Source organism: Acinonyx jubatus, chromosome X (genome assembly GCF_027475565.1).
Source record: "Acinonyx jubatus isolate Ajub_Pintada_27869175 chromosome X, VMU_Ajub_asm_v1.0, whole genome shotgun sequence".
Classification (NCBI taxonomy): domain Eukaryota; kingdom Metazoa; phylum Chordata; class Mammalia; order Carnivora; family Felidae; genus Acinonyx; species Acinonyx jubatus.
This window is the reverse complement of record NC_069389.1, coordinates 55,874,846-55,900,831: the sequence shown is the minus strand read 5'-3', so window position 1 is coordinate 55,900,831 and position 25,986 is coordinate 55,874,846. Positions and strand designations below refer to the sequence as shown.

Sequence of the window (25,986 nt, the reverse complement as noted above, 5' to 3'; positions counted from 1 at the left end):
GTGTTCCACCAAAATTCATATGTTGAAGCCCTAACCTTTAAGGTGATGGATGGTATTTGGAGGTGGAGCCTTAGGGAGGTAATTAGGTTTCGATGAGGTCGTGAGGGAGATAGTTCCCTTATGAGAAGAGGAAGAGACAAGGAGAGACATCTCTCTGTCTCTCTCTTCTTCTTTTTTAAATGTTTATTTATTTTTGAGAGAGACAGAGTATGAGCAGGGGAGGGGCAGAGAGAGAAGAAAACAGAGGATCAGAAGCGGGTTCTGTGATGACAGCAGAGTGGAGCTCGAACTTATGAACTGTGAGATCATGACCTGAGCTGAAGTCAGAAGCTTATTAACTCACTGAGCCACATAGGCGCCCCACCCCCCTCTACTTGCACACGTAGCAAGAAGGTAGACACCTATAAGCCAGGAAGTGGGAGGGGGGCACTCACCAGAACTTGAATCTGCTAGCACTTAGACTCTGGACTTCCCAGTATCCAGAACTGTGAGAAATAATGTCTGTTGTTTAAGCTTCTCGTCTATGGTATTTTGTTATAGCAGCCTGAGCCACAGAAAGTACCAGATAAAAGGCACCTATTATTTGAAAACTGAGCAGCCCCTCCCTTGCCCCGTCCTTATGAAGCATGCACAGAGAGCCGCAAAGCAACTGTCACTTATGAGCCCTTGACTTTAATGTGTGAGTTAAAATGTCTAGCAGCTTCTGAAGACCAACCTAAAAGCCCAAACTCGAGCAGTCAAGTAGATACAAGATGGGTCATCACAAGAGGAACAAATGTAGCTGACAGTAAGTTGGGTCTTTCTGACACTCCTTGCAGACAGGAACATGGAGAACAAGGAAAGGGGCACTGTTCTCCTCAGTCTACCTCAAAGTCTCAGGCCTTAGAGGTCAATTATGAAACTAGAGGGGCATTCAAGGACCCATCAGCCCACGATATGTGAACATTTGGGGTTCACAACACCTTTTGGGTCACCTGGGGGGATTATGAGCACAGGTCAAGGAATGGTGACTGGGGAACATGCTCTAGCAATAGGCAGTTCAAGAATCGCTGGTATCAGAAAGTCTTCCCCATCCTCTGGTAGCCCAGAACACTACATAAATTGCTGTTGCATTTTAAGATGTATATTAATGTCACCCTCAAATTCTGTTAGATAGTGAAGCCTGCCCAAATCGCCTCACTGGCACTTTAATCCACTACTGAGACTCATTAATGAATATGTCGAAGTCAGGCTCTCCCCAGCATCACCCTGGGCTATCATCACAGAACACTTTCACAATTCATGTCTGCTTGATGACAAGGAGCATTCTCCAGCCTCCTTTGATGACCAAGCCAATATTTGTGACAATGTTTCTTGAATTGAGACTGCAGATGTCCCAAAAGGATTTCCTTCCCAGAGTGGAGAGAAGACTGGGATGGTAGATGGCCAGCCAGGAGGCCAGGACTGCTAAAATGCCTGCCTGATGCCACCCTATGGCTGTGAAGAATGCACCCACCTGGCCAGAATAGACTTGCAAAAGCCATTTCTACAGATGTACTCTCAAGCCTCTTGGCAACCTTTGGACAACATGGTCTTTTGTTCATTCACTCAAGAAACAGACAAAAGAACATCCAAGTTTAGAACTTGGAGGTTCCTGGAACTCTCACCTATCCTGTGTCTTTTTGTACTACCTTCACATCAGAATGACCTGAGTTAAACACCCAACAACCATCCTGACCCTGAGCAAGAGGCTCAAGAGAGGCCTATTTCTGTGGACTTTTCCAGTGTGGAAGGCAAGTTCAATAACAGATCAAAGACCCTAGAGTAGGCAGAAAGACGGGCTCTGCTCATCCTACCTGTACCATTTAAGAAGTGATTCTAGTATGGTGAAGGGTGGGGAAGGTCTTTCCATTAAGTCACTAGTGATTTTAAAAACAAGTTGCATTTTCCAAACACATTTTCCTTCTTTCTCCTCTCCAGGCTCCACAAATCCCATCTCCCCTCTCGTTAGTACAGCTGCAGCTTGCTAGGGCTTTACCTGCTATAGCCTCCATGTTGCTGTAAGAAGGTGCTATTTGCTTCAAAATAGCTTTGCAACCCATGCAAACCAGAGAATGGAGACTCAGGAGAAGGGAAAGGAGGAGAAACATGTCATAGGGAAAACAACAGCCAAAAGAATTAGAGGTGAAACCCCAATGGAAAAGGGTTCCTTCACTTCAACCACCTGCTGCTCAGTGTCTACTGCGTAGATGTCAAGCTACTGGAGGGCAGGAACTGTGTGTGCCGCTTCCTTGAATCTACCCCCCAACCATGCCCAAATTCTTAGCCCTGCGATTTCCTGCTTTCCACATAGTAGGAGCTAAAGTAAGTGTAATGTGGAGCGCCTGGGTGGCTTAGTTGGTTAAGCGTCAAACTTCTGCTCAGGTCATGATCTCGCAGTTTGTGAGTTCAAACCCCACATCAGGCTCTGTGTTGACAGCTCAGAGACTGGAGCTGGCTTTGAATTCTGTGTCTCCCTCCCTCTCTGCTCCTTCCCTGCTGTGCTCTGTCTCTCTTTCTCTCTCAAAAATAAATAAACATTAAAAAAAAAAATAAAGTAAGTGTAATGTTCAGCTGTTCAAGCGAAACAGACACAAATATCTATTGTGACAAACAAGCAGTTATTCCTGAGTGTTCAGATTGCTTGTTAAAAACATACATTTGCGGGGGCGCCTGGGTGGCTCAGTCGGTTAAGCGTCCGACTTCAGCTCAGGTCACGATCTCACGGTCCGTGAGTTCGAGCCCCGCGTCGGGCTCTGGGCTGATGGCTCGGAGCCTGGAGCCTGCTTCCAATTCTGTGTCTCCCTCTCTCTCTGCCCCTGCCCCGTTCATGCTCTGTCTCTCTCTGTCTCAAAAATTAAAAAAAAAACACGTTAAAAACATACATTTGGGGTGCCAGGGTGGCTCAGTTGGCTAAGCACCTGACTTTGGCTCAGGTCATGATCTCACAGTTCGTGAGATGGAGCCCCACATCAGGCTCTGTGCTGACAGCTCACAGCCTGGAGCCTTCTTCAGACTCTGTGTCTCCTTCTCTCTCTGCTCCTCCCTTGATCAATCAATCTCTCTCTCTCCTTCTCTCTCTCTCTCAAAAAGTAAACATTTAAAAAAATTAAAAACATACATTTCCCAGGGCGCCTGGGTGGATCAGTTGGTTAAGCATCCGACTCTTGATTTTGGCTCAGGTTGTGATCTCACAGTCATGAGATGGAGCCCTGCGTCAGGCTCTGTGCTGACAGCACAGAGCTTGCCTGGGATTCTCCCTCTCTGCCCCTCACCTGCTCATGTGCACTCACTCTCACTCTTTCTCTCTCTCTCGTAAAATAAACATTTAAAAAATTTAAAAATGGTTTTTTTAAATGTTTATTTTACTAGGGAGAGACAGCATATAACCAGGTGAGTGAGCACTGTAGTACGTCAGCGATAAACCACGGGACTCTACCCCCAAAACCCCCCAGAGTGCACTGTATATACTGTATGTTAGCCAATTTGACAATAACTTATATTTAAAAATACATGTATATAACTTTCGAGTACTAAAAAACCCCCCAAAACCCAATCATTTCCCAAATCCAGTGAATCCAAGTGTATAAAAGAGGGGGACTAGGTATCTGTATTTTTATTAGCATGCCAGCAGATTCCTATCACCAAGTTTGGGAAATGCTGAAAAAAGCCACACTCTGTGGTCAGAACAACCAGGTTCAAATTCCAGTTTTGGAACTTCTTGGCTATATAACTGGAGTCTCAGTTTTCACACCTGTAAAATGAGAATAATGTGTACTTTGTAGCATTATTTAAAGGATTTAATCCCAATTTAAAGAGAATAACAAAGGCCTGAATGCACAGATGTTCCCTAAATGTTAGTTTGCCTTCATCCTAAAGACACTAGGGAACTAGTGAAAGCTTCTGAGTAGCTTATGTCCAGATTGTTGCTTTTAGCTTTGACCCCCTCTGCAACAACCAGTGAAATGGGTGCCCAGCCTCTTCTGTAACACCTTCAGTAACAAAAGATCAAATTTACTATCCCTGGAAGCAGTCCATTCCATTTTCAGACAGTTTTAATCATTAGCTCTTCTTCCTTCTGTTGAGCTGAGATCTGCCTTGGGTGACAGAACAAATCTAATCCCTTTTCCACATGACAGGGTGATGCAATTAACTTAAATAAGGAAATTGAGGAGCAGTAGGTGTGGAGGGGGGTTCAATTTTGAACACACTGCTTGTTTGAGACACTGTGGGAGCGCAGCTTCATGCACATGCCCAGCAAGTAGTTGATACGCAGGCCTGGAGTTCACTAAAAAGATCAGGGATGTCATTTATACAACAACAGGATCTGAAGCTGCGAAAATAAATGACATTGCCATTTAGGGGGCAGAGCTAATGAAAGGTACTGAGGAATGGTTAGCAAGACAGAAAGAGAGCTTTAAAGAAGCAAGTAGGTAATTTGTGGGAACAAATGTGGTGAAGAGGTCACACCAATGGCAGAGAATCAGTGAACCAGTCATTGAATGTGATGACTAAGAGGTCACCGTGGATCCCTGACGGAGTTGAGCTTCTGCTCCTCTGGAGCCTTCCGGACTTGCTTGGAACCACACCACCATGCTGAAAAGCAGATGCACACTTCCTTTCCTACCGAAAGAGAGGTGATTGATTTGAAGACATAGCAGGAATAGGTACAGAGGACTCCAACATTTCCCAACATGGATTTAAGATGGACTTCTCCAAATAAGGCTCCCATGCTCCTATCCTTTGGCGAAACACTGCTTAGTGCAGACCCTCCTGGAGATGAATCACAGTAAAAGACTCTGTTTTACTCTTTTCACATGGCATTGGCCCAACTTACTGAACCACTGATTTTGCACACAATACTTAACATCTTGTGGAACTAGTGTTTCTTGGCACATAATTCAGCAAATGTGGTAAGCAGAAGAGAGATAACAGTTTAAGGGACTACTAGTATCAAGGGAATGTTTTTCTTTTCTTTTTAAGAATGGAAGACACTTGAATACATACTGAACAATAGGGACGAAGTACAGCATGGAAGGCCAAACAGGCATGAAACGGCACAGAGCAAGCCAGGCTCTGGTAGAGAGGTTAGCTTAGCGAAAGACCTCTGCTCACTGCTTTAGCCATAAAATATCATTTCCCTTGATTAATTCTAGTGATCACAAATGTTCATTGTTCTAAACAGTACTTACTCTCCTCAGAGGACACTGATGTTATCTAGATAAGGTTAGGGGCAGATGATATAAACTGTACAAACGGATTTGCTAGAAACAGAGTGCAGTCTCCACCCTCCTCCCCAGAGTTAGACATGATGTATCCCTTCCCCAGGTCAGAGAAGGCTGTTCTAAGTCTTTTAGGTCTTCCAGGTCAGGAGCTAATGCCCCAATCCCCCTACCCAGGCAGGGAGAGCTCTAGCACAGGATAGGTGGAGAGAGGAAATCTAAAAATAAAGCTCTCTGAAGAAACTGTCTTGCCTAAAGAGCAGCTTCCCACGCACCCTGGAGTGCCACATCTGCGGGGGCTGGCAGCACGGGAACGGAACAATCCTGACCAAGTCTCATAAGTATTACCCTCTTGCTGGGGGCAATATCACATTTCTGATTCCCCCGTCAGTGCCCCAGCATCTAGGCTGCAGACCCAGAGCAGGGGCTTAGTGACAAAAAACAGAAGACTGAAAAGATCATCAGTGACTAGCCCAGCCTTCCTCCAGCTCTCCTCCCTTCACAGCAGGAGGTGAGCACGGCAAATGTGAAGAAAGCTGCTCTCAACAAACAACCAGTCAAGTTGAGGGTTCATTTTTTAAAAAGAACCATGAAGGGTTCTAGTGGGCTTCAGACTCAAAGCTGGGCTCCCTTGGCTCGGCTCCCTGCAGTAGTGTCAGGGACTACCAACTGAGGGAAAAGAAAATCAAGCACCATGACAAGAACTGCAATTAGCGTTTATATCCACTGGCTAGCATCGAGTCAAACCCCAAAGACAGACCAGTTGTCCCACTTCCAGGCAATCAGCAAATGTAGCCTTCCTTCCTAACCTCCCCCAGCATGTATCAGAGGCCACCAGAAAAGTTCAACCCAAGAGTTTAATACAAGTCCACACCTAAGCATTAAACACACACACACACACACACACACACACACACACACACACACACGACTATCTCTGGCTCAGGGGAGTAATCCCACCACCTCTTACTCTAAGGATTTTAACCTTGGAGAGATACAATATGTACTTGCACCACACTGGAGTTTTGCCAAGAAGCTTGGACAGGAAGAAGAAAACTATCCCTAATTCTAGCGAGGAGTCCATAGTGTTCATTTAGCAGTCCAACTCCCCAAGAGGTTTGTACTTTGACCTGACAAAGTATCATAATGGGCCTCAAGGGTCAAAAGCTCAACCTTGGGCAGTATCTCAGAATAGCTTTCAGCAGCAATACACTCAATGCTATATATCCGTTCCCTCTACCCACCCTTCCTGGGAACCATACACCAACGCATCCCATGTCCCATGATTCAGATACAGCACACCAGCACAGCAGGGAGCAAGAAAACACCATTAAAAAAAAAAAGACCCTGGGCACCTGGGTGGCTCAGTCGGTTAAGCGTCTGACCTCAGCTCAGGTCATGATCTCGTGGTTTGTGATTTTGAGCCCCGTGTCAGGCTCTGTGCTGACAGCTCAGAGTCTGGAGCCTGCTTCAGATTCATTCCCTCTCCCTCCCTCTCCCTCTCCCTCTCCCTCTCTCTCTCTCTCTCTCAAAAATAAAGACATTAAAAAAAGACCCAGAAGCAGCAACCTGTCAGTTTGTGGTCTCCTGTAAAAGACCTTTGACCAGAATAGAGTGAGCTGATATGCTCAGATACAAATCCTGATATCTACTATGCATATGTGGAAGGGAGGGAATGCCAAGCTTTCTCCTCAAATCACAGAATGCAAGCAAAGGACTCTGAACATTTGAGTGCTATTTGAATACTGACTAGCAATAATCACTCAATAGTCTTTTACAATTAGAACAAACTGAAAGTTTCTCGTACTGAGTCATTCATGAGCAAAGAGGAAGAAGCCAGCTTGCAAAAGGGAGAAACACTGACCATAAAGTACACAACCTGAGCATACAGTACACAATGTTGCTTTAGTACTGGGAGTACACACTCCCTACCCCACTAGTTAAACAGGAAGGGCTGTGTTGGCACAGAGCTCCCCTCGTGCAGCACAAGGCCTGGTGCTCAGAAGTGTGACTTACCTGACATACAAAGACCTCTTCTCACTTGTTCGGAGGGACCCAGACCCAGAGCTCATGCTGCTGTTCATCATTTGTTCTCGCAAGTCATGTATCTTCGATTCAAAGCGACTGTACTCTGTCAGGGAGACAAGGGAACAGACAGGAAAAGAATGAACCCAAGAAACCGCACCAAGCCTGTGTGCCAGTGGCTAAAGAGCCAGGAGGACACTTGACTTCAAAGCAGCCAGAGCCAACACAGTCAGTCTCTGCTTTGATAAGTAGAGTCCTTCCTCCAAGCACAGACTTCTTTCCAGCCCCCAACTAAAAGAAAGAAAAAACACACCTGAAAAAGGAATAACATTTGTACATATCAAATGGAAAAAGCTTTTATCTGCCTTGAAATCTCATGTATCATTAAAAAAAAAACCAACAACACACAACAACAACTGGAAAGCGCTCCAGTGCAGCCTTCATAAATCTTTGGAGCAGGCGGCTAAGGCCCAAGGAGAACAGATGGGAAAGGAGACTTTCCCAAAAAGTGGATTGCAGAGAACAGATGGCCCTGAGACACAGGGTGGAGGGGTTGGGAAGGACCTGAGGCCATTAGATCATTGTTAGGCAAGAGAGATGACTGGTTTCCAGATGACTTTGTTTTTGGAGGTTGTGGGGGGGGGGGGTGGAGATTGAACTCATGACACAAAGGTAAAAACAAACAAACCTCACAATCAGATAAGAAAATCTTCCCTTTTAACAAACAGGGTCTTTGGTTTCAGTAACAAACATTAAAACAGAAATTCTCCCAAACCAAGAAATCTGCTGTCACCTCTCTCCTCCAAAATCATCTAGTCCGTGAGGTTGTAAGTCCATATGCCCAGCTTTATAGCCCACTAATACCATCACAACAGCCTTGAAACAGCCTTATCACTCTGGAAAGGCAACTACAGATTTACAGCAAACTTAAGAAAACCTGATGGAGGAACGCTCCCTAACCGTACAATTATTTTAAGAGGCTTTTTTTATAGGGATGCTTTGCTGTGGCATTCTCCTAGTACATTTAAAATATGATATTCGCCTTTTTATTCCCCCTACCCAACACATACACAGTATTTTTCAGGTCTGTACTGGCTGCATAAAATGGGATATATCTAAAGCACAGGCTGTGAAAATGGTAGAAAATAGGCATACCTCATTATGACAAGATGATTTCAAAGGAAAACAGAACTGATAGCTGGGGTTGAAGGTTGTGGAACTGTTTTAAAAAACCAAACATATTTCCAGGGAAAAAGAATTCCACAAAAGCATTTTCATGCACCATAGAGGGCTGGCAAGAAGCATCCCCATCTAGTCTGTATGACTCTACAGGCAGAAAACAAAACACCTGTTCCAACACCTGACACTCCCCTTCCCTCAGCAAAGCAACCTGACCTTCAGCCGGCTATAAAGGGAAATGCTAAAAAGCCTTAAGGGGATGGAAGGAGTTCTAATTCACACAGATCCTCAACAAAGTTTCTTTTTGTTCACTCTGGTACCAATGAAGCCAACCGGCTAAATCCATGCCATTTAGCCATTTCTTCATTCATCACACACTGGTGTTAATGGTGATTTGTCCTCATTACCTACTCCAGTCCCTGAAATCCTGCAGGAAGCAGTTAAGTCACTGACTCACCCATTAAGTGTTGGGGGAAAAAGACAGCAGCTGGACAATGTCCCCGATCTGAGGGTTACAAGGCAACACATCAATATCAATGAGGCGTCGCAATCTAAATGCAGAGGGTGGTGACCAATCTGTCATAGAAACCCTGGACTGCCCAAGAGTGCAGCAGCAGGGCCGTCTACCTCTCTGCCTGCCTGGGGAACTGGCCCTACTCCAGAGCTCAGCCCTCCACCCTGGCCCTCTAGTTGGCTCCTTTCTGGTCGTCCTCCTCACTCAGTCCTCCTCACCCGCTAGGAGGAGTACTTGGTGAGACAAAGAGATTTCTGACCAGGCAGCTCTTTCTTGGGGAAGATAAAGTAGAAGGCAGAAATATGAATTGAACCCAGAAAAAATAGATAGCAAATCTTTTTTTAATGTTTATTTATTTTTGAGAGCGAGAGAGCACACAAGCAGGGGAGGGGCAGAGAGAGAGGGGGAGACATAGAATCCAGAGCTGGCTCCAGGCTCTGACCTGTCAGCACAGAGCCTGATGCAGGGCTCGAACTCATGAACCGTGAGATCATGACCTGAGCTGAAGTCACACGCTTAACCAACTGAGCCACCCAAGCACCCCAAAAATATATACCAAATCTATCTGTAAGCCATTCTTCCCCCATCTCACAACTTGTTTATGTATTCCCTTCTTTGGAATTGACTTGCCTGCTGAACTCCAACTTAGTAGCAGGTCATTGCAGTTGCTTAGTAACTACGTTTCTTTAAAAATCCTTTAAAAAACAACCACCAAACCACTATTTCCTCAGAGCTCCTAATAGGTGGTTGATAATGCTGGGCCAGAGGGCCCACTTAAAATAGACTACAGAAAGAGAACAAGGCTGTTGCTTTAAGGGATCCACTTTCTGTTTTCTATGTGCTACTAAGCTTTCAAGTCTATTAAATTGTGTTTTATTCATTTTTTTCCCATTCAGGTGAACCCTTAGACTTCCAGCCTACCCATCAGTCTCTGGCTTTTATTTGTAGAATTACCTAATGTCCACCAAGCACAAAGTAGCCTCTGAATAAATGATTGTTGGGTAAATGAGGAGCAAATTAGAAAACTGTGCCCAAGTCGATGCTTCTGTTCTCAAACTAATAAACCTAATGGTTTATTTAACTGATGGCTGCCAGTTTCACTGAGGGCTTGGGAAGGTAGTTAAGAAGTACTCCCATTTACTTTTATTCCCAAGGTTAACTGGGAGGAGCAATTGGGGTGTATGGTTTTTAAACACCCTTTTGTGATGTTAATAACCCACAGTGGGCATCTGATTAACAGACTTTGTGTCTAACAAAGAAAAAAATAATTCTAACCAAAAAAAAAACCATTTAGAATAGTCTTAAGATAGATAGTACCTCATCTTAATATTAGAAGCATCATTTTCCAAGGACAAAAGCTCCACTTAAAAAACATCTGAATTCTGAAACCTCACAGTTTGTCAAGGTCCCTCCTCCCCTTCTTCCACTTATAACTAATGAAGCCATTGCTGGAAGGCATCTCCTAGGCTGAAGTCACTGCCTAGTCACTGCCCACCAGACCAGCCTCCAACCCAAAGGTCCCCACTTCAAATAGGCTACTTTAAAGAACCAACACTTATTACTTAACTCTCAAGTCTACTAAACTGTGTTTTATTCATTTTTCCCAGATGAACCCAACCATTTGTGACCCACAAAGATATCCACAGTGAGTCATCACTCCCTCGTTCCCTTTGCTAATCATGGAGAGAGAAATGAGGGGGTGGGGGCACAATCAGACGTCATTCCCTGAAACAGGGTTTCTCACTGACCACCTGGGATGCCTCTGAAAGATCAGGATTTTGGATACAACCCCAGACACACTGACTCAGAATCTATTCAGCAGGCCCATGAATCTGCATTTTCACCAAACATCAAGGTGATTCTGATGTCCAGTAAAGTTTGAAACTGCTGGTCTTGGCTTACAAAATTGAGTTTTATTTTGTTAGTTTAGGGAAAAGATAAGGTAGCTATCCTGCACTGTGTATGAAAAGGAAGATAGGGCAAGAGGGCTGGAAAATTCTCAAAAAAATTGGCAATACAATTGCAAATCCCACGGGAAAGGAAAGTGCTAGAGGCCTCTGTCCAATGTGCCTGCAAAGAAAGCTGATGAGTTTTACACTTTTTTATAATAGTAGCACATGATTTTTAAGAATCTTTAACTTTTTCCTTTAGACATTCCTGTATCACTACCCCACCCCACTACCCAAAAGTAACCAGTTAGTATTTCTAGCATGTATCCTTCTCAACTTACTTCCCTGTATATATTATTTATATACATATATTCACAACTCATACAGATTCCCATAAATCAACTTTTTTTCATCCTCTAATAAGTCATGGAAACCCATCAATGTCACTACATAGAGATATATCTCATTCTTTTTAATAGTGCAGAGTATTTCATATTATAGATAGAGCATAATTTATTCAGTCATATCCCAACTGATGTGCATTTAAATTGTTTACAATTTTTTACATTTATTTTTATTTTTTATTTGAGAGAGCGTGTACGTGTGTAAGCATGCATCAGGAGAGGAGAGAGGCAGAGGGAGAGAGAGATAATCTTAAGCAGGCTCCATACTGAGTGCAGAGCCCAACATGGGGCTTGATCCCATGACCCTGGGATCCATGACCTGAGCCACCCAGGTGCCCATAAATTGTTTACAATTTTTAATATTACCCCCAACGCTGCACTGTATATTTGAGCATTTCTATAGAATAGATTTCTCAAAGTAAAACTGCAGGGTCAAATTATATGCACACAAAAACATTTGACTGGCACTACCAAACTGAACCCCAACCTTCTGAAACCTTTATGACTGGAAGTGAGGATAAATTGCTATTCTAAAGCTTCCAGCAGCTTTTCTGTTTCTGAAGAAGTAGAGGCAGAATCTACCTTTGAGGATAGATTGATCTTTTTTTGTGTGGGGAAAAACACTTCAATGAGACTTTTGGTTTGGCAAAAATAAAGGCAAGATTGTATTCTGGAATGGACAAAGACAAAGGGGAACCTCAAATTTTCTCCCTGCATAATCACAGAAAAGATCAGCCTCCTGTGGGTGGAGCTGCTGATTCAAAAGGCTTGTGCTACCACCTATATGATGCTCTACATGCACTCTGGAAATACTTACCTCTAGACTTGACCACTGTGCTTCCCCTACTTGATAACCTCCCTGTTACTATAAGCAACCCCCCCCCTTTCCCCTGCACACAACCAGTGTTTCCTCAAGTACTGCTGATGTTTGCTCCTAATTGCTTCCTCAATCCACCTCTTTCTAACTTTCACTGTTCTTGCCTTACTGTTGATTTTGCCTCTTCATTTTCTCTTGATTATCCTGAGTGATAGAAAGAAGCTATTCAAAGATTTTAAACAGATGACATGATCATGGGTGTGTGTGTATCACATTGGCTATTGTGGGGAGTGTGGTGCCTCACATGTAGATTTAAGTTTCTTAACATCAAAGGACCATGCTTTCTCTTTTTCTCTAGTTCCTACAGCCCCTAGTATAAGTAACCCCTGCTCAAAAATGTCCAACTTTGGAAAGCTCTCTATTTGTTCATTATTAGACTAGACAACAGTATTCAGGAGAAAATTCTTGGGTTAAGAGCCATCTCTTTTGCCAGCTGGTCCTAATTTTGGTGTCTAAAACAACACAAAAAATGATGGATTTCTTCTTCATAATAGTAGTATGAAGGAATAGTTTAAAGAAGGCCAAAGAGCTGGGAAAGCCTAAAGCAGGTTCCAAGAATACTGAATAAGCCTGAATAGAAGGTAGAGTATGAACAGGGGAAGGTGGGCGGCCAGACTGTAAGAGTTTGAGATAAGACTTTTTTTTTTTAAGTGTGTGAAAGGCATGGATGGATTTTATTTATTACCCTATATCTACAATTTAATTTGAGGTAAATAAAATATAAGCAACACATAAAAATGCCTATTTCTGCTACCATGTAATATAATTCTCCATCGTGAATATTGTGATAAAGCTAATGAAAACTCTATGCCGTCACGTACTCTAGTTTCTTATAGCTGGTATTTTACAACTCTCATTGTCTGTGAAATCCCAACACACATAAGATTCTCCCATGAAGGGCGCAGGACTATCAGAGGGCGCAGAATCAGCTCGTGGACCCCTCCCTCCCCACACTGGAGCCTCAGTGTTACAAGTCGAGATCTGAAATAGCGAAGGCGATGGAAATGTGTGGGGCCTGACTAGATAAGACTTTTCTTGCTAGGCTAGGGGAACCACTGTTAAGTGTTTAAATAGGGACGTGATACAATCAGAACTAGGTTTGGGGGAAGATTATTCTGGGAATGTAATATAGAATAGAGGACAGAGAAATAACAGAGACCAGAAACCTCTTCTAATAGAGACAATGACCTGAAAGGCCTGACACAGCAGGGGGCAATTGAGAATACAAAGAAGGAACAAGAATCAAGAAATATGTTGGAACTAAAAGAGATAAAATTTGATATCTGATTGGATGAATGGATCAAAGGCTTCTGAGTTTTTCCCTGAAAGACCAGGAAAAAAGTACAATAACATCAGCCATAATAAAGAATAGTCATCATGGCCTCAAAATCAGCTATCCCTTCTCCAGGCTACATATTGTTACTTCTGTAAGTATTCTTCATCTAACATGGTTTCCAGACCCTGTACTATTTCTCCCTTTTAAAATCCAGTGCCCAGAATTTGTGCTGATGTCATTTCCTTTACAAAATTATAAGCTCCTTGATGTGGTTTTTGTTTCCTTCTCAAAGTTTGGCAATCGGCACCCTTGTTGAGTCAACAAACTTTTATTGAATGTGTTAACTCATGATAAAGATCTGACAGGACAAACCCGGACACTAATTCTCAGTTCTGGCTCCTCGGGAACTAAGGTAAGAAAAAGTACAAAACTTTATCCTTCCACCCACCCCAAAATGCTAAAAACTGGCCAACAAAACCACAAAGCATTTATGCAAAACTCTGACATGTCAGAGGTTTCAAGATCTACTTAACAGCCTAATAAACCATCAAAGGGGATTGAAACTGCAATTTTCACTAATATGAACTGGACACACATCCAGGCCTCCAAATCCATCTCCCCTCTAAGACTTTGCTCTCAAATCCATCTGCTTTCCTAATGACAAAATTGTCCTCAGAATAAAAAATGACATTTGTCACTAATTCAGGAAAGCTGAAAGGGGCTCAGTTTCTCAACCCACAGAACATTTATTTGGGCCTATTTGATTATGGGTAGGAAAATGTTGTAGAGATAGGAAACAAATGGTACCAACAAAGGGTGCTTATTCTGCGTGTGGTATAGACTACCAATGATTTGAATGACGACAGAAAAGGGAAATGGTACAAAATAAAATAAAAGCCATGCCTATCAAATGTGGAAATGACAACAAAGCTGGGGAGACAACTGGATGACAGACTTCAGACACACAGACTGTGACAGGTAGCAACAGTAGGAAGACACACAAAAAAGAAATGTAACTTCCTGACCTTGAGTCCCCACACAAATACTAGGCAAGGAAGACAGGGCTGAATAACAGCATGTATATTGATTAGCTAGAAACTCCAAATAAGTTGATAGCTGCCCAAAGGCTCATTTATTCTTATAGAAGTACAGATGTTCGAATCTCAAACTCACACAGCTCTTGTTTGCCATTAGCTGAGCTGCCATGAGCTCAAGGGAATCACCCATTGTGAAAATGTACAGAACTGTGGTGAAAATGAAACAACCACCTCATGAGAGTCACAGATTTTGATGAGTATGAATGGTATGTTAGGTTTCTACAGTTGCCTTTGGAGTACAAACCCTCAGGACTGTTTGAATTACAAGCATCTGTCTCAACAATATAGCTCATGTTTTCCAAAGAAATGGATGGACCTGAAAGTAAAATAAGTCCATCAGGAAGGTATCTGTCATTATGCAAGTAAGTATATGAGTAGCCAAATAGCATGTTTCTACAATCACAAACTGGTCTCTAGAAAAATAATATGAAGCCTATTGCTTGGGTTAGTTTTTATTTTTTTAATTTTGATTTTGTTTTTAGTTATTTGAGACAAAGGGAGAGAGAGAGTGAATGAGGGGCAGGGGGGTGGGGGAGAGAGAGAATCCCAAGCAGGCTCTGCACTGTTTGCACAGAGCTTGACGCGAGGCTTGAACTCACCAACTGTGAGATCATGACCTGAGCCAAAACCAAGAGCTGGATGCTTAACCAACTAAGCCACCCAGGTGCCCCTACTTGGGTTAAGTTTTTAATTATGGGGTCTACTAATTAAAGAATCTAAGACCTCTAAAACTAGTCAATTCCTCAGGTCCCTTCTATTTTTGACATAATTATGATTTTATGACCAAGACAATGAGGTCTATAAGGAATCAAACCTAGGATGAGTCTAATTTAATTTCTAAATATGATCTATAAGAAGGAAATCTTCACATCTGCAAATAATCCTAAGTTCTCTGGGTCAAAAATAATACCAAATCAATGGGTAGAAATTGCAAAAAAAATTTTTTTTCTTAAGGCTATGTGAGAGGCAGAAAGGTGGCAAACAGGCCTCAATATGAGCAAATATTGCTTGAAGGAAAATAATTTCTGCTCTACTTTTAGAACAACGGGCTCAGAAGTATGACTAACCCAGAACAGACACCTCAGTGTCATTGTTCTGGTCCCTGCACTGCCACAACGTGCTTCCTCAGCCATACACACACATAGCCAGGGTTCTGGATAGCATCCTGATACTGGAAATGAAATAGAAAACAAGACATGCTAGATCAGCATGCCATGAAAGATTCCAGTTTATCCCTATATAGAGACTGGTTGTCTCTGTCCCCCAAAGAGCTTACTGAGGATGCAGGAAGAGCTACTGAGTGAAAGTGCTATAGTATATAAAGGTTTCATGACATTCAGCCACCTGGTCTGAAATGAATAGAGTGAAAAATGCTTTGATCTCACATCAAGCTAAGAAAAGGTTATTCACAGGACCTTGCCATTGGTCCTTATCACCTATCCCAGGTGACCCAGCAGACTGGGGTAAAAGCCTCAAATAGGGCCTTTTCTCTATTTCAAAGGAACTTCATGTAGTATATTCAAATGCAAGATTAACAAAGCCTTTAGCTCCTTTATCCATAAGTCAAATTGTATGTAACAACCACCCCAAGACAAAAACCTCATCCAGAATACATGAGAATGAAGTCAGAATATACCTTTCCCTGCTCTCAAGGTAGTGGGTAATCTCATCCTCAACAATCTTTCCCACATAACAGAGATGCTACAACATGGTGACTGAAACACAACATTTTATGACTAAGCTTGCTAACCTGAGTTAATGTTAACAGATTTCTACATTTTACCAGGTCAACTGAGAGTCTAGAGTCAAAAGTTCTTCAGAGTAGTCACTCTGACAGGATCACAAATCCACTGGTAATCTTTATTGGGGTATCAACTGATTTTTCGGGTCAAGTTTCTGTAGAAGGAACCCAGAAAATGGGACCTAGAGAAAGCCTCTTCCTGTTAATGTGGTCATCTGTGGCCACTTTTCAGTAACTGATAATTCCAGAGTAAAATATTACAGAAGAGAATAAGAAACCCAAAATCCAAATTGTGTGTGTGTGTGTGTGTGTGTGTGTGTGTGTGAAATAAAAGATTAAAGTGGGATTTCAAAACAGTAGGGAAATGATGTTTTATTTATATGTAATAAATACTACTGAGGAACACCCAGGTAGCTCAGTCAGTTGAGCGTCCGACTTCAGCTCAGGTCATGATCTCTCAGTCTGTGAGTTCGAGCCCCACATTGGACTCTGTGCAGACAGCTCAGAGCCTGGAGCCTGCTTCTGATTCTGTGTTTCTCTCTCTCTGTCCCTCCCTGACTCACACTCTCTGTGTCTCTCTCAAAAAAATAAATAAATAAATTATCAAAAAAATTTTCAAAAAAAACGCTACTGAGATAACTCATTAAACATTTGGAGCAAAAATAAGGTACTATCCTGCCTTACATCATACATAAACTCTAAGCAGGTTAAGGTTTTAAATGCAAAAACAAAAACATTAAATAACTAGAAGAAAACAAAGGTGAATATTTATTTGCTGTCAGGATAGGGAAGGCCCTTTTAACCTACAGGTAGACGCTAAATGCATAAAAGACGACAGTGATAGGTTTGACTACATAAAAACATAAAATATCTACACATCAAATTAAAAAGGCAAACTACAAACTGGGAAAAATCTTTGTAATATACATGACCAAGAATTATTATTCTAACTACATTTAAGCTTTTACACATTCATAAGTACTGATGGGGGTGTCTGGGTGGCTCAGTTGGTTAAGAGTCCAACCTCGGCTCAAGTCATGATCTCATTGTTCATGGGTTCGAGTCCTACATCAGGCTCTGCGCTGACAGCTTAGAGCCTGGAGCCTGCTTCAGATTCTGTGCCTCCCTCTCTCTCTGTTCCTCCCCCACTTATGCTCTGTCTCTCTCTCTCTTTCTCAAAAATAAATAAAACATTAAAAAAATTTTTTTTAAGTACTGAATACACCTTAGCAGAGAAATGGGAAAAAGGTGTGAACAGGCAATTCACACACACACAAAATGACCAATGAACATATACATACACACACACACACACAACACACACACACACACACATTCAATTCTATTATTAAAAAAAGAAATAGGGGTGCCTGGGTGGCTCAGTTGGTTAAGTGTCCAACTTTGGCTCAGGGCATGATCTCGTGGTTCGTGAGTTTGAGCTCTACATTCGGCTCTGCACTGACAGCTCAGAGCCTGGAGCCTGCTTCAGATTCTGTGTCTTGCTCTTTCTCTGCCCCCCCCCATTCTCTCTCTCTCTCTCTCTCTTTGTCAAAAATAAACATTTAAAAAAGATATAAAACTGAACTATATATGATAAAGTAAAATTAAAATATAAGTTAAATAACATTTTTTACCTATCAAATTTGCAGAAATTTAAAATAATACTCCATGTTAGCAAGATCTCAAACTACACACTCTTTATACTGTTGGTGGAGGTAGAGCCTAATTTGCCAAAATATATCAAAAGTCTTTTTTTTTATTATTTCTTTTAGAGAGGGAGAGAGCTCAAGTGGGGGAGAGGAACAGAGGGAGGAAGGAAGAGAGAGAGGGAGAGAATCTCAAGGAGACTCCATGCTCAGTGCAGAGCCCAATGTGTGGCTCGATCCCACAACCCTGGGATCATGACCTGAACTAAAACCAAGAGTTGGATGCTCAACCGACTGAGCCACCCAGGTGCCCCTCTATCAAAAGTCATAAACATGTTCATACCCTTTGGACCAATAATGCCGCACAAAGGAATTCATTCTGAAGAAGCAATACCAGATTCACAAAAGTCTCATACAAGGATATCCATCAGTGCTATTTATAAGATAAAACGTGGCAACAACTAATGTCCACCAAAGGGAATGGTTACAGGAATTATGGCAATACCTGAAGAAATATTATTTAACTAGTAAAAACCATTTTAGTAAGATATCCATGACATTAAGTTAAAAGAAAGGATACAAAACTGTCTAAATTCAATGATTTCAGTCTTGAAAGAGATTCATACATATTATATGATACATAAAAGTTTGAAAGGAAATGACACCCAACATATAGCCACAAATACACAGACATAAACTGGTTATTTCTGGAGGTAGTTTTACAGGTGATTTGAATTTTTTTTTTACTTTGTATTTTTCTATATTTTCCAATTTTCTATAAAAATGAATGCCATAGTTTTTAAAAATTTTTTTTAACGTCTATTTATTTTTGAGAGAGACAGAGACACAGTGTGAGTGGGGTAAGGACAGAAAGAGAGGGAGACACAGAATCTGAAGCAGGCTCCAGGCTCTGAGCTGTCAGCACAGAGCCCGATGCAGGGCTCGAACTCATGAACAGCAAGATCATGACCTGAGCCAAAGTCAGAAGCTTAACCGACTGAGCCACCCAGTGCCCCCCCAAATGCAATACTTTTATATCCAGGAAAATATGAATATAATTTGAGGACGGTGGGGAGGCAGGCTGAATAGGACAGGCCCAAGGACAAAGTCAGGATGCACAAATGCATTAGAAACTCCCCTCCACACTGCTCCTGGCTCATTCATCATTTTCCTCTGGGATTGATCATTCAACCAGTTGCAGACAAATCCCTTTAGACATATTATCACCTCACATCTTATTAAAAAACGGATCAAAAAAGTATTGCCAATTCCTTGCCAAAACCTAGATATACCACATCTACCCTATTTCCCTGATCTACCAGTCCCACAACCCTGTCCCATGAAGGCAATCTGACCCGTCTGACATGACTTGTTCGAACCTGGTAAACCAATACCAGTTCTTATGCTTACTATTTCTTTTTCTGAGTGTTTACAAAATAACACTTGATAATCTAGTCTGGAATTTAACCCAAGATTTGCAACATTCTTCCTTTTTGAAAATCTGAAGAACATGTATGTAAACCAGACCCTTAATGTATTTAAATAAAATATATTATTATATTTACATCAAATATATTTATATAAAATATATTAATTTTCTTCTTTTGGTCTATTCACATTTTTATCATTAATTTAATCAAGTGGAAAAACTCCCAAATCTTTAGGGCTCTTGTTTTTTTAAAGATATCTAAATTCAATGAAAAGTAAACAAAGGTCCATTTCAAAGCAATGAAATCCTCATTACAGAAAAGAAGAGGGGAAGACAAGACCCTTATTAAAGCAAGACTGTTATTAGCTCAAGACTTTGTGATTCAATAACAGCCTAGGTACAAACAACTGTAAATTGAATTTTCAACTCAATTCCATTTATCTAACACAAAATTTGAGTTAGAAGAAACATTTTGCACAGTCCCCTCCTTTTAAAGATCAGAAAATTGAGGCCCAAAGAGGTTGACTAGCATAAGATCATTCAGCTAACGTAACGTCAGAACTAGAATCCAGGGCCCTGGCTCTCCTCCTCCAAGATGATTCCCATAGAATTTAATGACCGTGTGTGTGTGTGTGTGTGTGTGTGTGTGTGTGTGTGTGTGTGTATGACATATATAGCATATAAATATATATATATTAGCATATATATGCACACATAAAATAGATTTATATATATACACATATACATATATTCTTAACATAAGGGAGCAAAAACTATTTTTTAATTTCAGTGACAATGACAAGCCCAAGTTATTCTACTTCTCCTACTTCTCTAAAACAAGGAAACAATTTCCCTATTACAGAATATAAGGCTAAACCTTTAAAGAAATCAACAGTGTAAGTAACACGGTCAAGATTTCAACAAGCAGAATGCCTAACTAGCTCAGTCAGTAGAGCATGTGACTCTTGATCTCAGGGTTATGGGTCTGAGCCACATGTTGGGCACAGAGATTACTTAAAAAAAAACTAAAAAAAAAAAGATTTCGACAAGCAATACACTGAATTAAAAGGATTATCTTTAATTTTTAAATTGTTTTTAAATTTCTTTATTTTTGAGAGACGACAGACAGAGCATGAAGAGGGGAGGGGCTGAGGGAGAGGGAAACACAGAATCTGAAGCAGGCTCCAGGCTCTGCACTGTCAACACAGAGCCCAACGGTTGGTGGGGGGGAGGGCTCAAACTCACGAACTGTGAGATCATGACCTGAGCCCAAATCGGAGGCTTAACCAACTGAGCCACCCAGGCATCCCAGGAAATCTTTAATTTCTTTATTTTTGAGAGAGATACAGAAAGTAAGCAGGGGAGGGGCAGAGAGAGAGGGAGACAGAGAATCCAAAGCAGGCTCCAGGTCTAAGCTATCAGCACAGAGCCCAAGGCAGGGCTCAAATCCATGAACCACAAGATCATGACCTGAGCTGAATTCCAACACTTAACTGACTGAGCCACTCAGGCACCCCTAAAAGGAAATCTTAAAAAGCTATAACTAAATAAGAATTCATTCTCATTACTATATATTATTGTAATCATTCTACAGTATCAGTAAAACTGATGTTTTATAAGATTTTGTCTCAAACCATCAAACAAGGCCAAGAAAGCATCTGTCTAGCTAAGTGCAGAATGCTTTGCCACCTCTAGCTACCATGTCCCTGGGCTACATGGAAGACAGAAAACCCCAGCATAAACACACATATCTGTATATATAAAGTTCAGCCCAGGAGGCAAAACTGGAAAGAAAGCTAACATTTTTTCTCTTCTAAGTTTACATACAGGGTAGGCCTAAAAGGGTGCAGCCACTTTAGGAAAAAGTTTGGCAGTTCCCCCAAAATATTAAATGTTAAGTTACCTTATGACCCAGCAATTCCATTCCTAGCTGTGTATGTATACGTGTGTGCGTGTGTGTGTGTGTATCTCCAAGAGAACTGAAAATATTACCACACAAAAATTTGTCCATGAATGTTCACAGCAGTAATAGTCAAAGGGCAGAAACAACTCAATTGTCCATCCTGATGATGAATACATAAACAAAATGTGATAAAGCCATAGGGTGGAATATTATTCATCCATGAAAAGGGATGAAATACTGACACACGCTACAACAGGGATGAACCTTGAAAACATTATGCTAAATGAAAGAAGCCAGACACAAAAGACCACATGTGGTATGACTTCATTTCTATGAATCAGCCAGAAAAGGTAACTTTATAGAAACAGAAAGTAGAATAGTGGTTGCCTAGGGCTAGGGGAGGGGAGAAGTTGGAGGAAATGGGGAGTGACTGCTAATGGGACAGGGCTCCTTCTTGGGGTGAGGAAAATGTTCTAAACGTGATTGTGGTGGCAGGTGCACCACTCTGAACATTCCAAAAAACACTGAACTGTATGCTTTAACTGGGTGAATTGTAGGGCATGTGAATAAGCTGTTTTGTTTTTAGGTAGGCCCTATCACTTTTATCGGGTCAGCATTCCTAGCTAAAATTATCTACACCCAAGACTTCAGCCCCTCCAGCACACAGTGATAAGAGTGAAACGTAGTCCCTTACCCTCCTGGTTCCCTCTAATCACCTGAGTAATAACATAGTTGGCCCGCTCTGGTCTTGAGTCAATTTGGAAACAGGGTGAGAATCAAATCAGGGGCTCAAGCAAAAGCAAAAATGAATGGCAAACAACAAGCATGTGAAAAGATGCTCCATGTCACTAGCCACTGGGGAAATGCAAATGAAAACCCCAAGATATTACTTCAAACCCACCAGGATGGCTAGAATCAAAAAGACTACCACTAACAAGCATTGGTGAGGATGTGGAGAAAGTGGAACCCTCACTCTGCTGGTGGGAATGTGAGGTGCTGTAGTTGCTATGGAGAACAGCCCAGCCATTCCTCAAAAGGCTAAACATAGAGTTGCCATATGATCCAGAAAGTATACATACCCAAAAGAAATGAAAACACATGTCCCTGTAAAAATTTGCATGTGGATGCTCATAGAGCATTATTCATAATAGCCCCAAGGTGGAAACAACCCAATTATGTCAGCTGATGAAGGGATAAACAAAATGTGTTGTATGCATATAATAGAATATTATTCAGCCATAAACAGAAATGAAGTACTGATACACGCTACAACATGGATGAAACTTGAAAACAGTTTTAAGTGAAAGTAGCCAGTCATAAAAGACCATATATTATGTGAACGCATGTATATGAAATGTCCAGAATAGGTAAATCCATAAGAGATGGGAAGTAGATTACTGGTAGTACTAGGGGAGATGAGGACATGGTTACAGCTAAAGGGTATAGTTTTCCTTCTAGGTTGGTGAAAATGTTCCAAAATTGATTGTGGTGATGGCTGCAGAACTCTGTGAATATTCCAAACACTACTGAATTGCAACCTTAAATGAGTGAACAGTAAGGTCATAAAAAAAGGAATGATAAATATGACTCCATTTCACTTGAAGAAATAAGAAATGCCTACTTACTGAATTAATATTCTTAAACCTGCACACATTTGCTATCATAGTCAAAGTAAACCAGCTCCCACCTTTTTGTTCCTCCTGGGTTCCCCCACAATACCATTCTGTAGCAGACTTCCTGAGTCCACTTGCCTTTTTTAGGAGCCTGTAGGTCTCCCTCAGGCCTCCAGCGGCTGGTCTACTCCCTGGTTACTTCTTCCTTTGGTGCAGGAGTTTGGGGCCATCAGGACTAAAAAGCTGACATTTGCTAGTTGGTTTTACTCCGTTTGTTAACAGCTTCTGGCACCTAAAGAGTCTCAGAGCAGTACCTTCTGCTGTGTCCAGATGTATCTGGGTAGAAAGGGGGGCTCACAGCTTCTCTGCTGTGATGGGAGGTAGTTGTGGCCTAGAGGCTAAAGCCCTGGACCTGAAGTTCTCAGGAAATCTGATTTGGAACTTTGCTTCTGCCCTTTACTGGCTGTGTGACCTTGAGCAAGTCACTCAACCTCTCTGACCCTCACCTTCCTCATCTGTATAATGGGGATGATACCACCTATCCCGCAGGGATATCCTTAAGATTGATATTTACAAAGCCATCTGGAACACAGACATACTCACTAATTCAGTACCACAAAACATGGGACAGGCTGTAGACTAAGTGGTGGGGACACAAACATGAATGCAATAGGAGCTGCCTTTAAATTGTTCGGTGCAGAAATGCTGTTAACAGGACTTCATTTTCTGCCTTCCCCACATTAGCCTTCTTTCAGGATAGCAGGAGTTTCAAAAGTTTAATTCTTTGCCTTGATAAACTTTCACCTCTGTGCTCTCAAGAGAGATCACGCTGATAGGGCAGCAGCTGTTTACATCTTTCATTCTCAAACAAGGGGAGATGGGATGGTTACTTAAGTGTTATGGGAAAAACACTCCTTTTATGCCTTCAAGTCCTTATCACCACTAATCCTTAACTCTTTCAGGCCTTACCTGCAGGCATTTCCAAGATGAAAGTGTGCTTACTCAGCACTTTAAAGTTAAGTATGGAAAACTCATTCTCTCTCACTCCCTTACCCCCAGCCTGTCCGGATTTACATGCCAGGTGGAAAGACTGGTCACAAAAGATCAGTTCCCAGTTTAGCTACCTTAGTGACCAATTTCTGGCTCACCTCCTGACTTGGGGCTCAGGGTTTACTCTAAAAACAAAAGGGCTTTCCAGAAAAATACTAGCTCAGCTTATAAACAGAGGCTGACATAAAGTAACTAGGGGGGGGAAATGTAGGAGATAGTTTCTAAATTAAAATGTTAGTACACGAAGCCCATCCTTCCCTTGGTGGAGCAATTTCACAAATCACAGAAAAATATTTTTCATTTTAGAATAGATTGGGAGAGAGCCTTTGCCAAAAGCCAGTTGTTTAAATTTTCAATTTGAATTTTAAGCAGGATTATACGTGCCCAAGAACATCATGCTATTTTTAGCTAATAGGTAGGATTGCTGTGTCCACAACAGTTTAGAGCAATCAAGAGTGAAACTATTAAATAGCATCTCTCACTGTGGCACCTTATCATTTAGCATTTCTATTCCTATTTTAATATTTTCCAAAGTTTCATCATAAAAATACACGTAAAGCACCCATGCTAGGCACAATACGGAATTAAAATAGACATGGTTTCATATCTTCATTATAGGTTTAACCCACACTGAACAAACCAGATACATGAAAGAACCTCAGGGTTAAAACATTCCCATCAAGCTGCCATCCAGCCCCTAAGTGCTGAGGGGAGATACACTAGGAAGCAATTGTCCTACCTACACTTACCACCCTTCCAATGCTTAAACAAACACTCTCTGTTTTAAAAGGAGAGGGGTAATGAACATGTTCTAAAATACACTGAAAGCCACTGAATTGTATACCTAAATGGGTGCACTGTACGGTATATGAATTTTATTTAAGCCATTAAAAAAAAGAAAAATTATTCTTACTCTGTTCCAATTAGCAAAGCTATTTTTTATGTTTTATTCATTTTTGAAAGCGCGCAAGCAGGGAAGGGGCAGAGAGGGCGGAGGATCCCAGGTGGGCTCTGCCCTGACAGCCACGAACCCGATATGAGGCTTGAACTCACGAACTGTGAGATCATGACCTGAGCCGAGGTCGGACGCTCAATTGACTGAGCCAACCAGGCACCCAAAGCTATTGCTTAAGCTCTCATGTTAAATGTATCTAAAGGCTGCACTGGCTTGGCAATGGAGCTCAGTGGCCACTATGGAGCTCACTCTAATCTACCCCTGCCCATACATCTTTCTTTCCCTCAGTCTTTCCCTAGTCTCTCTTCTTTATTCCCCCAGTTCCTTTCCTGTTGTTCCTCCACTCCAACTAGGTCTTAGGTCCTCTCAGGTATTCCCAGGCACAGTTTGTCCTAACTGGTGGACCTCCAAATTAAACCGACTGCTGACCACCAACCACCCCCCACCCCCACCTCGCAACATTCCCTTCATGACCTTAGGCAAGTCATGTCCTTGCTCTCCTGTTCTGGTTTGCACAAAGACGAGTTGGACTACTACACAAACCTTTCCAGCTCCCACATTCTATGTGAAAATAATACAAATAATGAACACCTATTTGGTCCATAACATGCAAAGTCTTTGCCATTTTAGCCAACAAACATATAGTTGGATTATTCATTTTGTAAATGGCCATGTGATACAATCTCCCAAAGAACAGTATTTAATATGTTCATAAAGTGATCAACATGGAATCTTTATTTTTTAAAGCTATCAGTTTATCAAAGAAAATACAGAGCCCAATGCGGAATGTTTCATAGTCCCTCTGGACTTGTCTCTAAGGGTCCATTTTTGAACAGGACGACAACAAAAAAAGCTTTTGCATGTTGGGCCCCTGCTGGGTTTACCAAACCAAAGAAATAAATAAGGCTGGAGTGGCAGAGCCTTAACAGTGGTTCGACTAAATCCTAAGAAAAGCTTTGTTTAGCAAGTGGCAGAGAGACCTAACATAGGACAGCACCTCAACATACATTATAAACTCTCAGAAATATGCGCAGAGAGCAATAAACACTGGCAGGAATGAATCCTTTTACCATGGACAACTTGCAGCTTTTTATGCAAACCAGTTACATCCTCCCAACAAAACTCATAGAAATATGTAGTCACCGGTT

At 41.7% G+C, this 25,986-nt stretch overlaps 1 protein-coding gene across 7 annotated transcripts in view; it reads right to left on the bottom strand.

The window, feature by feature from the left end:
- Window positions 1–25,986, bottom strand: part of DLG3 (discs large MAGUK scaffold protein 3) — a 57,528-nt gene that overhangs the window by 20,088 nt on the left and 11,454 nt on the right. For all 7 annotated transcript variants that reach the window (XM_027053709.2, XM_027053710.2, XM_027053711.2 and 4 more), the window contains one exon: window positions 7,257–7,371. In XM_027053709.2, coding sequence (XP_026909510.1) covers window positions 7,257–7,371 — 115 coding nt within the window. The remainder of the gene's footprint in view (window positions 1–7,256; window positions 7,372–25,986) is intronic.